The 16,175-nt window shown below is 37.9% G+C and overlaps 2 protein-coding genes across 2 annotated transcripts in view; both read right to left on the bottom strand.

Annotated features, from left to right (window-relative positions):
* Positions 1-836: 836 nt before the first annotated feature.
* LOC138054468 (c-Myc-binding protein-like) lies at positions 837-7,230 on the bottom strand. The gene is made up of 6 exons (XM_068900912.1): positions 7,124-7,230; positions 6,971-7,043; positions 6,836-6,884; positions 6,320-6,449; positions 1,710-1,748; positions 837-963 (listed from the first exon to the last, which is right to left on the bottom strand). Exons 1-6 carry the CDS (start codon positions 7,139-7,141, stop codon positions 955-957), a joined length of 318 nt encoding a protein of 105 aa, XP_068757013.1. The 5' UTR covers positions 7,142-7,230; the 3' UTR covers positions 837-954.
* A 2,093-nt stretch (positions 7,231-9,323) lies between these two features.
* Positions 9,324-16,175, bottom strand: part of LOC138054396 (uncharacterized) — a 25,763-nt gene continuing 18,911 nt past the window's right edge. The window contains exons 6-10 of the mRNA XM_068900839.1: positions 15,998-16,064; positions 14,706-14,802; positions 12,736-12,805; positions 10,892-11,009; positions 9,324-10,549 (exon numbers count right to left, since the gene is read on the bottom strand). Of these exons, the coding sequence (XP_068756940.1) occupies positions 10,373-10,549; positions 10,892-11,009; positions 12,736-12,805; positions 14,706-14,802; positions 15,998-16,064 (529 nt within the window). The 3' untranslated portion in view covers positions 9,324-10,372. The remainder of the gene's footprint in view (positions 10,550-10,891; positions 11,010-12,735; positions 12,806-14,705; positions 14,803-15,997; positions 16,065-16,175) is intronic.

Raw genomic sequence — 16,175 nt, 5'->3', positions numbered from 1 at the left:
TTTGTTCTTTTGTTTTACGTAATCTCTGCTCCGGTACCTGCAAAAGCAACTGGAATCAGAGAGTCAACTGAAAGCTATTTCAAATTTAAAGATGCCTCATTACCCTACTATAATTATTATAAGACCTTTTTTTGAAGGTTCTCAAACTGAGATGGGTAGAAACATTCAGCGCGTGACATCATACATTACCAGTGTACTATGTTTATTACAAAAAGATCAACTAATCGGCTTCTTTGGTTCTCATAATAAGAAACTCCACACTTTTTTTAATTCACTGATGAAAGTAAAAAGGCTGTCTATTGAAGGTGAAATTCTGCGTAAGGATGAAAAGTGCAGTGATTCTGTAGCTATATTAGGTTCAATCTGACATTGAAGTCTTCAGGTTATCAGCCTGGGGTGCTATCAGTTCCCAAAGCCATGCACTAGTAACCAACTGAGGTATATCTGCTCTTGAAGAGTTGCATGGCTTGTGAACAACAGATATAATAATATTAATAGTACTCTGATAACTAAAAGGAACTAGCATTTGGACTTAAAGTCACATAAGGGAAGTGTTGAAAACAAGTTTTTTCTAACACTACGTTTAAGAAAGTATTCTTTCAAAAATGTACCAGAAGTTCCAGACTCGCTTGAGGTAAAATTAGTTTTTGCAAATTGTTTTTCCTAGATGGTACAGGTGGATTCTTTTGGAGTGGAAAACCTTTCAGAATAAGAAGCAACAACAAACTCAGGCCATTATAACTTAAAAGTCACCATACATGTAGGTTCACAACCCCCTCATTTCTATGTGAGTCAAATTCAGTATGAAAGTGAAATAAACAAGCTCACACAACAAGTATTAATGTCCTGATTTTAATGTTCAGACTAATTATTTTTAACTGGCTTTTCTACAGTAACATGTAATAAAAACAAAATGGTTTTGGTGCAATGTAAATTGCACTGCCACATCCACATCTATTCTCCCTGAAAAATATAAAACATGCAAGTTCCTTAATTTTCATCCAAAACAAATGTTGATCAAGCCAACCAGCTTTTAAATGTGGCCCAGTCATAATAATTATTATCAGTAATGAAGCAGTTTTGAACTGACTGACCGTGCAAACATGCCATTTCTGTGCATTTGCATTGTGAGGCTTGGTCATTATTAAACCTAAAAATCTCCAGCCAACTTCTCTGCTCTTCAAAGCAAGTAATTATTGAAAAAGTTGCTGTGTTTCACAGCAAGCCCACACAAGATACCAATAAAAATGAATGGACCATCTTGGAATAGAGTGTTTTCACTCATGTGATCAGTAACCTCCTTTTTCCACCAAAAAAAAAGAAAACCCTTGCATGATATGCGCAATTCCCAGAGGATTATCTGGGTACACCAACATGGCGGCCATTCTTTTGTTTAGACACACCAACATGGCTGCTGTGACGTCACCTGAAAACACTCTACACCCATGCTGTATGCTTTAGGGAGTCAGGCTTGGAAAATGGTGTTTAACCATGCCTCCCACCTCTGTTTACCATAACTGGACCAAGTTTCAGGTGATCTCAACCTGACTCTAGGGTTTCTACAGTATCTCGATACCACATTTCTCATCCCTTGTTAAAACTGACTCCCAGCTAATCCTACAGTGGTGTTGTGCTTTCAGATTGCTCACGGAATGATGTAACTACTACAGTCTAATAATATAATAATTATTATTGTATTGATCACTAACCACATTGGTATCCTCGCCTTGGGGCTCATAGGATTGTAGCTGAAAGGGATATAAAGGAAACTATTATTCCCATGTAAAATTTGTCGTTCAAATATTTACCTGGGCCCAGTTGTTCGAAAACCGATTAACTTAATCTAGGATTAGCGTGAACTTTGGCTTCATGTTTTCACCTTTTTGGTGAAAGTTTCTTTTGCCCATTTTTGTTTTTTAAGATTGACTTCTTCTAATGTAAAGTTTCGCTGAATATCAGCGTTGCACAGCATATGGGAGTAGAGAAATAAACTCCTTGGTTAATTTTTAATCTGGGATTAGTGCTAATCGGCTTTTGAACAACCAGGTCCAGATATCTAAACAGGTTAAGGCTGCCCAATCACTAATACCCATGAAATATAGCGAAACTTGCAACAGTAGGGTCAGAATTAAAGAAATCGGACAGAAAGTGACTCAATGAAAATTTGCATATGTAATTATGGATGTGTGCCGTTATCGTTAACTTAAACATGACAAAAGTAAGTTTTCTGAACACAGAGGCATTTTATATTTTACTTGATGACTAATAAAATTTATCAATGACATCAATGCAATATTAATATTCATAAAGCTGTTGAAACCATTGGTTCAGAGGCTTACCACTGTTATTATCTGAATGCAAATGCATATTTTAATTTAAAGTTATAATTACTACAATTTATTAGCTCATTTAAAATTGCCTTTAATTAATCAGATTCAATATTTTGATTGTTAAGTTCGAAAAAAAAACACAAGATAGTCCCATTTTAAGATATTTTCTTGTATTAATCAGCTTATAAGCCTTCCTAGAAACTTTGCTCTACATTGAAGTCATTAGGTGACTCTCAACATACAATGTAGACAGGAGGTATTGAAGGAAGTGGTGAGGTAATGAAACCATAGATTTGTATAACTTGATGAGGTAAGTTGTCCGGGTGGCAGTAGTCTTGCGGACTATCGTTGGTGACATTGACCAAACGTTTCGACAACCTGAGCCAGTTGAGTGGACATCATCCCCAGAGTTAAGTGATATGTACAGTAACTGATGTTCAACCCTGGCTTATATAGAATTGCAATAACAATTGTATGTGCATATGCATAATATTATTATTATGTGTTTGCCAGTTAATTTTATAAGTACTCTGGTCTTTTTCAGACCTGATTGGTCAGTAGAAAGAACAACATAGCTTCAGACCTTCAATGGATAAAGATGCATCAATCACAGTCTAAGTTCCGATCTGGCAACATCACGGCTGACTAAACAGACCAGTTACATCATGCAGGGTTGGACACTTAATCTTGAGAGCACTCGCCATTTACTCGCCATGCACTCGCCTGGATCAGTTTTCACTTGCCCAAAAGTTTACCCACCCCCCGCCCCCCACCAATCTCTCCACCCAGTTTTGTCATCTTTCATTTTTTTACTATTTAACACAATTGAAATTTACTTCAACGCAGAAAGGCTATTAAAGTTAATAGGAAGTCTGTTTTAGTTTCAACGCGCATTGATCAGAGTGCTAGGAAAGTACGAGAAAACAATTCACTTCCAACGTCATCAAGCACGTGGCAGACCGAGGATTATTACTTCAATGAAAAATTCTATTAAAGACCTTAAATCCCAAGAAAGATCCCTGCAGTTTGCGAGTAAACGTGTCTATTCTTCTGAGGAGCCGTCTTAAGGCACCATGTTTGCCTAGTCACCGATGGCTCGATAGTGACCAGCAGTATCACTGACCAGGAAGCCATATTTCATATAATTTGTCTATTTACGAGGTCCAGTGTTGCCTTTTAGCGTCAGTTCATTAGACAGTTCGGAATATCAAACTTTGTAAAATATATAGAAATGGTAAGTTTATGTTTAGGGATTTTCTTGGCAAAATGGAATGCAAATAGCAGTGTTTATTTCGCAATTTAAATAATTTCTTGGTGACGAAAATCGTGCTCGCCAAACGGGCGAGTGATCGATGATTTGCGCTCGCCCGACACTTTAGAGACTCGCCTGGGCGAGCGGTCGAGTGCTAATGTCCAACCCTGTCATGTTTCTACTGTCCAGTCAGGTAAAAGACCAGGTATACAATTTTGAATTCACTGATACACAACACATAATATTTATTATAATCCTTTGACTCTGAGGATGACTTCCATTTTGGTTGTCAAGGAGGTCTCCTAGGTTAGTCCTTTCCTATTTTGGTAGTTAGATTTTGTTTGTACTTCTTCCTTTTTTAGTACAAACTCTATGACTGCAATTATAACAACTTATTACCTAAAGAAAGGAATGGCTGCAACATGATATTTTAAGTCTTGAAATGATCACTGGCACTGAGCACTACTTTAGTGGCAGCAAAATGAAAGCCTGAAAAAATCCAGTGCGAGGCTTCAACAGGATTTTACCCAAGACCTCTATGTTTCCTGTGCAGTGCTCTATCAGTAATTACTGGAGCTGGCTCTTCGTGGCTTTATGATTTAAGCAATTGAGGACTTTTTCCGTGTTTCCATAGTCTCACCTTAACACACGAGGGGGAGTTGGAAGAATTTGAGACAGTTATGCAAACCCAGCAGTCAAGGGTTTGCATAACTCCTTTAAGTGTTTAGATGAGGCTATGGAAACACGGAAAAGTCCTCAAATGCTTTTACAATATAATTTTCCCAAAGATAATTTGACAAATGAAGGAAAATGCTGGTTTTTTTACTTCTCGATTGAAACAGATTTTCTTGATACACGCTCACATTTCCTACCAGCCCATCAAAACGCACGTCTGACAATAGATAACAAATCAAAATTTGTGTGATGTCACAGCTGTGTTTCCATACTCTCATCTAAATACAGCTATTGACTAGCTATTGCGAGTGCACATACTATCCTAATTATTTTATAAAAACCTATAGAGGATGGATATATTTATTTCATGAAGTATAAAATATAATTATGAAAGTCACTTGAACTGTGGAAAGAGTATTGAAATGGTCATCATTACTTTAGCACCAGTGAAATGAAAGCCTGAAAAATCAGGATTTTTGCTCATGCCCACTCACTGACAGCCTGGATCACGCTAACTGGGAGCTGGTCATTTTGTGAGTTCAAGATAATTAAACCCCTAGAGGACAAAGAGGATAACAAGATATTTACCCACTAAAAACTGATAAATCAAGTGCACAAGGGAATGGACAAAATACCAGGGAAACCATTCAAACAACAGCCATTCTCACAAAGGAGAAACAAGTAGTACAAAAATAATAATATCATTATCTAGCATCATTAAAATGAGTGTTTCAAAATTATTACCTCCCAAGCTATATTCCAGTAACAAGAAGTTGTCATGCAATGTTTTTAATAATTAGGCAACTGCCATTTTAATTTATGCAAAATTTAAAATTTTGACCTGTTTTATTAATATTTCTTATGGGAGCAAAGTCACCATGGAAAGCTATACTTACCAAAATATTTTTATTTAGATTTCCTTCTTTTAAATTAAATCAAAAGCCGTTCACAAAGGCATTGAGCTGCATCTACATGTACAGAAGGATAATTGCCTTGGAAGTCTAGGGGTCTTTACTGTGACAGCCGGCTTCCCTGGCCAGAAATCCTTGGTATCCAGCTTTGAGTCTTTACACATTATTAAAGTCATTAAAGCTATGGTAATACGAGCAACAAAAACGTGCAACTTGTCTTGCAACATTGCCGCCAAACTAGTCGAAAAGCTATATTGCACATTTTACATCCCATGTACAACCAGCCTCACAACAAAAAAATGTGTTACAAGTTGCTGCGGCGTGTTGCAGAACGAAGAATGGACCTCTACTTTCTGCAACACTCTGCAGCAACTTGCAACACTGTGTGAATTTTTGTTACAAGACAGGTTGTGCGTGCGGCGGGTCTAATTTGCAGGTCGCAGGTCGCGGGTTGCAGGTCATTGTTTCACCAATACAGAAAGTATCCTAAACACTCTTAAAAGCTAACGAAGGCCTAATTAGACCTAAACAAAAGTTTTTAGGCCTAAGGTTAGCTTTTATGAATGTTTACGATACTTTCTGTATTGGTGAAACAATAGAGAGCTTTACATTCTAGGACGAGAACGACTACGAGTACAAGATTTTCTCATAGTACAACAGTGAGCGAGCGCAAACCAGCGTCTTTTTGGCGGGAAAAATGTGATACCGGCGTCATTTTAGTACGAGATTTTGCAACAATATTGTTGCGTCAAAACAAGTCAACAACACAGTAGCAGTTTTGGCTTTTTTCAATCAGCAAAAAGGCTCAGAGACCAGCAATAAGAATAACTGAGCAACCTATACTGCAAAGAACTGGTAAGATTAATCGTACAAAATCTAAATACGAGGACTAGAATCTAAAGGTCCCTAATGACCTGCAACGCACGACCTGCGACCTGCAGATTAGACCCGCCATTGTGCGCGGCATGTGATATGCTCAACATCGCTTTTCGACTAGTTTCGCATCAATGTTGAAAGACAAGTTGGACGTTTTTGTTACTCGTATTACCATAGCTTAAGGAAACTGTCAAGGAAGGAAGAGGAGAGACAGGGAAGGGGTAGGAAAAAAGTAGGTTTACACAAATTATTGCTATTTCACTTTTTGTACGTACTCTTTGTTTTAATTCATTATTTTCGGCAGTTAGATGTTCAACCTTCTGCCTCAAGTCTGACACTTCATTCCTCAAAGCCTCAATGTCTGCTGTATCCGGGGGTCCACCATGAAGATGTTCTTTCATAAAGCTTGTAGCAAATATCATTAAGGTCATAACTCTCTTGCAAAAAATTCAGAATGACTATCCTGGAGGTCACACATTTGAATCCGAATGAAACACTGAACTTTGTCAAGCTTCTGATGGCGATGTAGGCATTTTAACTTATCAGCAACACAGAAAGTAATCTCTTGATGATTAAAGTGCAATAATAATGAGTGATCAATGTTTCAGCCACTTACTTCTCCAAAATCAATAATTTACTTAATGTCAGGTGGATTTGGTCTGGCTGCTATGAAACCACAGTTAACATCACAGCTCCCCTAGATTTTTCCCCTAGAGTTTTCCAGAGGCCCTGTGGAAGTGCGATCATCAATTAAGCCTTACTTTTAAAACAATTTTAATATTGGAGGATACTCTAATGCATTTGCCGGTTTTTCAGGTTCCTCGTACAAATTCACCAAAACTGCAAAACAAAACAAATGCAATTACGAACAAGCCACAATGAATCAACTCTTGATTCCTGGCAAGATTTCTGAAATAAAGATCTACCTTTCGTCAAGGCATCCATAACACCCGCTTTTTCTAAGTACTTCCTGAACTCTTCCCGTTTAGAATCCGCCACCTACAAAAATTCAAGATGAATTATACCAAAATTTCTTTTTGAAGGATAACCATGCACTATCAAGATTACTTATCACAAACCCTGTATTGAGATGTCATTATTTCTTTGCTTTGACTCCAAAAATAGTTCAAACTTCAACCAAAACTGTTGGTAGCTGAACTGTTTTTAGCAACGACTTCGAGATGAAGATGGATTATGGGTATTTAGCATCGTGGGCGCAATAGGCCATTTCAGAAACGTGAGAGGACTGGGACGAGTTTCTCATACTTGCTTGGATTGAAAATCTAAACTCTTCAACTGAAATGTTACCAAATGAAAAGCTATCCAGCCAAGTTTGAGAGTTTTCTACGGAAAATTGGCCAAATGGGAGACTTGCAAAAGTTGCAAAATCCCATACAAACCCTTATAATTTTGTGGCCTGTCTACCCATTCCATACAAACTCTCTATTTTAGGTGATATTTGAAGATATATTATTTCACCATTTTCCTCCTCTAAATACATCTATTCTTGGTAAAGACTCTCAAACTTGGTTGATCTTTCATTTGAATGTCTTAGTTTTTAAACAAACGGAAAACAACCAAACTCGTCCCAGTCTTCTCACGTTTCTGAAATGGCCTATTGGAAGCATGAACCAACAATGGTCAAACGGTCGTGGTACAGGGTTGCAACATTTTCGTCTTTTGCGGCAGATTCCGGCAGTTGATATTAACCGCTAGTTGAAACCGTTCTAACAAAACAGCTCCTCCTGTTACTTGTCATCCACCATGCAATACATCTGTCTGGCTCCAGTTGTTCATACGATGAATAGCGCTATCCGCCGGATAAATCAAAATCCAGTGGATAAATCATAGCGAAACCTGTTGCGCTATCCAATCGATAGTGATATATCCGGTGGATAGCGTTATCCACCTTTTGAACAACTGGAGCCAGGTGGATAAAACTTAAACAAGACTCGCCAACAACGTATCCAATCGTATTCAACCGTCAGTGATTCGCTTTATAAGTTGCATATAAGCATATAGCCCGGGAGTGTCCCGGGTACTGAACGAATTTCCCGGTCTCCTGTACCCGATGACCTAATCTCCGAGATAAAAGCCGTGACTTTTAAACCTTTTCTCTGAGTGCAAGCAAATATTTGCGTTTCTTGTCTTGGGTATCTTGAGCAAAAGGTTTTGCGTTTTTCGCGCCTCTTGAACTACGTCATATTTGCATGCCCATTCGTCGTATGAGAAAAATGACGAGATTGCTCATTGCGCCAACAAGGTGATCATTTGTTTGGCAAGGGACAGTCTCTCAGACAATTAAAACAAATTCCAGATTTCACAAATTTAGTCTTTGTGACGTCATCGATCCAGAATGTTGGGAGTTGTTGGCCGTTTGCACGAGGAAAGGCACTCTTAGATCTTTATCACGTTGGTCTTCCACCCAGATACCAACCCCGCCCGACAGGGAAAACGCACACAGACTGAATCAAGAGATTGGTTGAGCACTAACCACTGTTGATTCACCAGCCTTTCTCGCGTATATTACCGCGCTTTATTTACAAGGAAAGTAGAACTACTAGCCACTGCAATTCGCTTGCTGTGAAAACGAAGTTGAAGTGATCAACAGGTCAGCCTCGATGCCAATGTTAATCTTCGACTGTCGAACGCACTTCAATAATCCGAGATTACTACCAGTTTAGTCCTAAATTTTCCCAGAATCCACGAATTTCTTTCTCACGAGTGCATTTATGCAGGATTCTGATACTAGTACAAGGCAGTGTAGATCCTTCTTGACAAGAGGAACTGTTACGAAACAAAACCCCTTGGATTCTGGCAGATTAGATATTTTACGGTTCAAAAGATTAAAATCATACCTCTTTTATGCCACTTTTTCAGGCTTCCAGGGCAATTGGATACTGGATGAGCCTGGTAAAGTTTTTTGCTGAGGTGGGGCAGGGAAGTTAATTTAGGGGGTGTCAAGTTCTAGTGGGGGGGGGGGGGGGGGTCCAATTTCGGGGGGAGGTCTCGATTATAGGGGGAATTGATGCAAAGCAGGAGCCCTCCTGTGCAAAGACATCTTTGGCATCACGGGATCTCTTAGATTTTTTATTTAATTCAGGGAAGGGGTCACATGGTCTTGCTCTCGGGTCTATTAGAGTTCCTTCGGCAATGGCTAGTTTTATAAATCTGATCAGATTCCCTTGGTCTCACCACAAGCAGTCCGGTCGCACACAGGACAACCAGGCCAGCGGTGACTTCAGAGCGGGTGTAATGTGTCTTCATTCAGCAACAAACTATATTTTATGTCATATATTTTACAACGGTAAGTTACAACAAACATAACAATTCAATTGAAAAATAATTCACTATTACAGGCACTTAAATAAAAATAGAACTGCTGTACAATGAAACCAGGGATGTCATACCTTAATAGAATTTGATTGTCCAGGTGAGAGTCGTCCTGATAACGACTGTTTGAAACTGACCTTCAACAATCTGAGAGGTTGTCAAAAGCCAGTTACAAACAGTAGTCCTTCTCAAGGCTACCTTCACCAGCACGATCAAAGTCCAATGATATGGTTAGTAAATGTAGTGTCCTCTTTTTCTCTACAGTCCCATCAACTAACCTCCAACATTTAGTTTTACTATAATAATAATTATCATGAGCTCCTGAATATGTACATCTTATCAAGAATGTTTCCAAAGCTTGGGCAGCAGTGCACCTTCTATACAGTAGAAATTCTTATCGGCATATTTCCAGAATCATAAGTTATTGCCAACCAACGCGATAATTAATAATTACCATCTACAATAACAAGCAACTATTCACCGAAGTGGAGGTGGCTGGTGGTGGATATTTACTGCACTGTGAAGGAGGCTAGAGTTAATGCAGAGTCTAGTTAGGGTGCGTTCGATTGACCGTATTCTGGCATAGGAATACATGGAATAGAAGTTAGAAATCCTTCGTTTCTGAAGAGATTCACATTAAAATTGTCAAAACCTGCTAAAACGCTACTTTAAACATATCTTATTATCTTGGTTGGCTTCAAAACGCCAGACATACCGTTTTAAATTATCACTCTACGGTCAATCGAACCCACCCGTAGTGGTACAGCTGGAGGGCTCTTTAAAGTAACTGTGTAGTGAGAGTGTTCAACAACTGTGGTTCATTGAAAATAGGACTACAATAGGACCGATTTGCATTAAAAGAGTGTTGGTCAAAATACCAAATGTTGCCTTTAACTCAATTTCACAATTTTGGATGTAAAATAAGAACACTTTCGTAATTTGAAGCAGAAATCAGCCAGCTCAATAATATCTCCACATGAAAATAAATCCACCTATTAGTAAAAACCATTCTCATCAATAAGAGATCCACTGTTAAGTGGAGTTTTTAAATAATATTTTGTTGTATTTGTGGCCACTCCAATCACTCCACAGGCCAAACAAGCTCCAGAATTTCCAGAGGTGAGACTCAGTTCATGCCCTCCTCTTCCAAGATCATCAACACCTTCACAAATCTGCAAGGAAAATACAAAAGAATGTGGAAAAGTGATCACCAATGACTTTATAATGGTCTTCGTACTACTACTCTTGTTTATCTTATATCAGCCAAAAAAATGTTCAACTAAGATACAATGTTACAAATTTATGCGGCATTAATCTTAACAAAAATATTTCCTAATTCCTTCTTTAATGTTTTAAATTCATTTTAGAGAAAGCAATGCTGAAAGGGAATCTGCAGGGTTTGAGCTGGATCAACAATGGTCTTTCCAATCCATCACTTTGTCATCTTTTTGACCCAAGAGCCAAGTCTTATTCATTGCAACACAAAAAATGTTGTTGCAGCTTTTTATCCTAACCTCTACGGCACGGCCTATCACTGAATATTCTCCCATCAATGACACAGTACTGTCAACAATATTCACTTCTGCCTGGCCTTGGCTGTCAGCTTCAATGTTACCAAGGTCACCAGTATGTCTATCAAAATAACAAAAGATACAATAAATTTAGGTTACCACAACATTTCTTCAATATTTACCCTTTTATCCGTTGCCTGATTTCCTAGTAAAGCGCCTACAACGCGTCCAATTTGCGGCAGCAAGTCTTGTAGAAGGACGGTATGTGAATGATGTAAGTAGAATTAGGCAAATAGGTTGGTTGCCTGTAAAGGAAAGAGGAGACTTTCACCTCCTAAATCTTGTGCACAAAGCTTTATACAGTCCTAACTGACCAGCATATGTGCAACTGGTTAAAGTACAACACAAGCGAACTTTGCGCTCTAGTCAAGCAACAAGATTACAAATTCCATTAGAAAAGTGCACTTTTCAGGATGCAGCAGCCACTCTTTTTAACCCATTGACTCCCAGGGGTTCCCCATTGACGAGTAAAATCGTCTGGCATTAGACAGAGTAAAATACTAAGTCTGGCCGGTTTCAGCCGGTTTGGAAGTCAAAGGGTTAATTAATTTTAATTAATAATGCCCTTCCAGCAAAGCGAAGACAATGTACAGACATCACATCGTACAAGACTGATGTCTATAAAAAACTTATCAATTCTTAATGTATATTTTTGTAATATCTCTATACAGTGTATTTCTTTATATATTTTATATATTGCTTAATATACGTTTTTGATAGGATATCTTAGAAAGTAGTTTTATAGCAGGTGAAGAGCCACTATGTGGATATACTGTTATTAAACCATTATTATTATTATTATTATTATTATTATTATTATTTATAATATTATTATTATTATTATTATTATTATTATTATTATACTGTTCAGTAACAATTTATAAAGATGATGAACCTACCAACCCAATAAACAGCAGTTGTAAAGCACTTTTAAACTTCTTCAACATTGATTTTAACATGTTTCAACACAGTAAGATTGAAAAGGGGTGGCAAACAGTTTCTTTTCTTTTCTTTCTTTAAATTACATATTTCAAAGTTCAATCATGATTTTATTTAATCAACAACATTTATTCAAAGTTCAAATCACTAAATTACAAGAAAAAGATACATTAACTATAAACATTCCCAACATGTCTTGGACTAATGTAGAACCTGTAAACAGTTGACATTAAGTGAAGCTATGATCTTCGCAGTTATAAGAGCAATTTTTGCAATTGCGTAGAGAAGCCTGAAAAATTCAGGACTTCAACGGGGTTTGAACCCGTGACCTCCCGATTCCGGTGCGACGCAAGGTCACGGGTTCAAACCCTGTTGAAGTCCTGAATTTTTCAGGCTTCTCTACGCAATTGCAAAAATTGCTCTCATAACTGCGAAGATCATAGCTTCACTTGATTTCATATCCGCAGTTCACATATGATTGATTTCATTTCATATACCATTTCATCATTGAGTTTTGACATTGCTGTTCAACAAAGTCATACATATATTGAAGTATGTAAACACTGAACCATTTGCCCAGGCTTTAACAGCAGAGTAAGCATGTGACAATCTGGCCACTAATAATAAACTGTTGTTTTTCTCCACTTCACAATGTCAACAAGTAACACTCTAGCAAGAAGATGCTGAGAATAGAGAGAATCTTGTTGTTGGACAGACTGCCAGTCATAATTTTGGTCTGGTTGAAATGCAGTAATTATTTTGCTTTTATATTTCTGCAAGATTATCAATTTTCTAAAGGTTACTAAATATTATTATGTTCTTTAAAACATCATTATTACTCAATTTACCTTTCTTCATCATTGGGTCCCCCATGGCTTTTATTTAATGGATTGAAATGTGCTCCAGCTGAAGTACCCCCTATCATGAAAGAAAGCAATATATTTCTCATAATAATTCAAAGAATGAAACACATGCATATAATTTATTTCTATAACCCATTAGCTTCAAATACATTATTTTACTTATTTCACTCATTGAGTCCTCTCACTGGAACACATGAATCCAACAAATTGACCTGCTCCCAGCTGAGCGGCTTCATAGTTCATTTTAATCTAGCATTTCAACAGTATCGCAGCTCTAGATCATGGGTTTTAATCCTGTTAAAGCCGCCTGAATTTTTGAGTGTCAAAAAGAGACAATAGTTTTGGCTTAAACTGTCCAGATGAGTGTGAAGATCACTTCTCTCTTTCGGCACTTATTGTAAACATTACATTCTGTACGAATAACAAGAAATTTATACTGGTCATGTCAGAACAACTAAACAAGTTATTTATTATTTCAAACTATTAACAAAGTCTGAAATGATAAACAGTTCCAGCTCAGTATTTTACCAAAAAAGCGTAATATGCTCCACACCCGTGTCATGGTTGCATCTAGTTGAATTTTTATGTAACTTTGCCTACTTATATTTTAGTAAAGTAAAGTTACAGTCTCGTAGAGTTTACTAAACTGAGAGTAAGCAGGAAAAAAAGTTCTCAATACATGTACATGTCTGATGTGTGACAAGTTGTGGGGCTTACACTTAAAGAATCTTCTGTTGTGATCCTGTCAATCAAGTATTTTAGTAACGCATCATTGCACAACCATGTCCTTTGACGACAGGCACGTCTCGCCTGGAGTTTTCATAGAGCCCGCATTGTGATTTCAATAAATCAGACCTGAAAACCTTCATTTGCTGTTTCTTACACGGTGGCAGCATGAGCAAGACTTTTACTAGACTGCGAGCAGTCTCTCTTTTGCTTTAAAATCGTTGAACGAACAAACACTTCAAAATGGCTGAAACTGTGGGTCACAAATACCGCGGGTGTTTGTTAGAGCGAAAAGAGAGACTGCGATGGTTTCATATTGCGTTTTGGAACCCCAGTGACAGATTGACAGCTCTAATATCAAGCCATGCCCTTTTGGAAAATACTCTTGTGGGAATCAATGAGTGTATTTTGCCGACTGGTAATTTATATGTTATGTTTGTTCGACAACCGTGTAGCACTTTTATTTTGCGGACTTGTAAACACGAGCAAAATTCATAAGAATTTTTCTGCCAAAGTGAGGCTAGTTAGGAGGATTAGCACAAAGACAAAAGAATAATTTCTTGACCGCCATTTATGAATACAGTCTATAAAAACGGAAAATAGTACCTTTAAATCACACTAATTTGTCTATGATTTAGCGATAATCACATTTGCACTGCTGGAGCATCCTAGTGGTACGACATAATAATCTTGGTTCGCACAACAGTGTCAATCACACTTTTTGCAACAGTGAAACTTTATTTAATTAAAGAAAACTGTATGCAGAATGGCCAAAACATTTTGCTTTTCAAAAAGGAGCAAGTAGGGCTCCTGTTCTTGTTTAAATTTTATATGGTAAATGGCCCCCAAATTATCGTGAATTTAGAGTTGATTGACATTTATCAAAGTTGACGTCATCACTTCTCCTGAGATAGACCAATAAGAACACTCCATCACCATTCACACACACAATATAATCCCCCCAAACTACCTGCTAATTAGTGAATGTTTTAGGTAGTGGAGAGAAAGCCCTTCTTGTAAGGTGGATTCTTCTATCAACACCAATTAGGAAAGCCACAAAGGTTGCTAAGTTAACTGCTGCTTCATGGATTACTATTATTAAAATAACCAAGCAATAGTGTCCTTTACAAGCGTTCTCTTTCCTTCTTCCTCTTGCGCCCTCCTTGTTCTCCCTCCTCTTCTCCCTTTCCCTTTCCCTTTAAACGCAGGCTATTCTAATGGAGGAATACCTTCTGAAATGTCACCATACTCCAAGATGTGGAAGCCATGTTTTCCCTCCGTCAGTCCTGCTAATACCCCTGTGATTTCACAAGCTGCTCCTGGGAACTTACGTACAGAGTAATAAAAAAATGAATATCCAATTACAAGCAGGTCAATAACGTACCCAGGCTGAGCAGTTGACTACTTTCTGTGCACTGGGGCCTTTGCATCAAAGTGGCGTAATGAATTTGGACAGGAGTGTTGTTTCAATTTTGTTCTGGCACCAAGCAGCCAAACATGTGATTGCCTTTGTGCAATATACAGGAGTTAAACTGAGAATTGTATGACTTTTTTATGCAGAATGTCTGTGAAAAGTAGAGGGTGTTAATAACAGGGCTATCAACTCACCTGGATAATCTGGGACACTCGAGATTTTGGACCAAATCTCCCGAACTCAAGATTATGATCTGAAATCACCCGATTAATTGCCAAAGTTTGTCATTTCTCGTGAGAATTGACTTTCACAACAATAAAATTTCAAATACTTTGTGTTTTTTGAGTTATTTTAACAATTCAAACGTTTATTTTCCTCATGTACTCTGATAAACCGTTCTTGCAAGCGTTGCCATTGACTGATTGTAATTTGAGCAATAATGTTATTGGTCCAAAATAAACCAATCAAATCAAATGTTGCAATGCCAATGACAACTTTTTCACACATCTTTTGACTTTTGCCTAAGTTGTGTGACAGAGTACTTTCTTTTTGCATAAGAGACACAATATGATGTCACAAGTGTTATGACGTCATTTATCATTCCATCCCAATAAATTCTCAATATTTGAAGAGTTCGGGGGTTGACTGGCTGAGTCCTGTAATAAACTGTTACACTTAATTCTACTTGCTGCAGAGTTGAGTGCAAGCGGCTAAATTACACAATACAGGGCCACTTATTTCCATATCACTCAATTACAAAAGCTCCTTTTTTTTTTCTCTACAGAAGCTTGAAACTAATTTGCGTGTGCTGGCTCAACAGGAGCTCCAGACATCATAACACCAAGTCCCTCTCAATAAATATTTTGCTATTTCAGAACTCGGGGCTATCGACACAGCATTGTCCCAAAGTATGTTTTCTTAACCAAGTGTTAAAAGCTACCAATAAATCATCCTGCTCTGAATATTTTGTGCTCGTAAATAAGACGGAAGACTTACTGGTAATGTACATGACTTCGACTTGGCTTACAAGCGGAGCTCATGGTCAGTCGGTTTTGCCTTATACTTCATAAAATACAGGACCAATATTATCACACCTTGAAAGCTTACCTCTTGCGAAAATGTTATTGATCCTCGAACGGAACCTGTTAGATTACATACTGCACGTGCCATGAACGCAAAATTTTAGCTGTGGACAACCCAGTCATGACCCTGCTGCTGCATAAAGTACGTTATGTATGGGGTACGGTTTGTCCGTGCCATGCTTGCAGGGTAAAGGGTTGGGTAA

The sequence above is a fragment of the Montipora capricornis genome, chromosome 6, assembly GCF_036669925.1.
Source record: "Montipora capricornis isolate CH-2021 chromosome 6, ASM3666992v2, whole genome shotgun sequence".
Lineage (NCBI taxonomy): Eukaryota > Metazoa > Cnidaria > Anthozoa > Scleractinia > Acroporidae > Montipora > Montipora capricornis.
This window is presented reverse-complemented; position numbering and strand designations above follow the sequence as displayed.

Bases quoted from the DNA above. Each gene is read 5' to 3' on its own strand.
- LOC138054468 (XM_068900912.1), bottom strand. The intron at 6,450-6,835 runs GTATCCTCCAAT...ATTTGCTACAAG, and splicing joins AAACCGGCAAATGCATTAGA to CTTTATGAAAGAACATCTTC. The intron at 1,749-6,319 runs GTACGTACAAAA...TATCCCTTTCAG, and splicing joins ATAATGAATTAAAACAAAGA to CTACAATCCTATGAGCCCCA.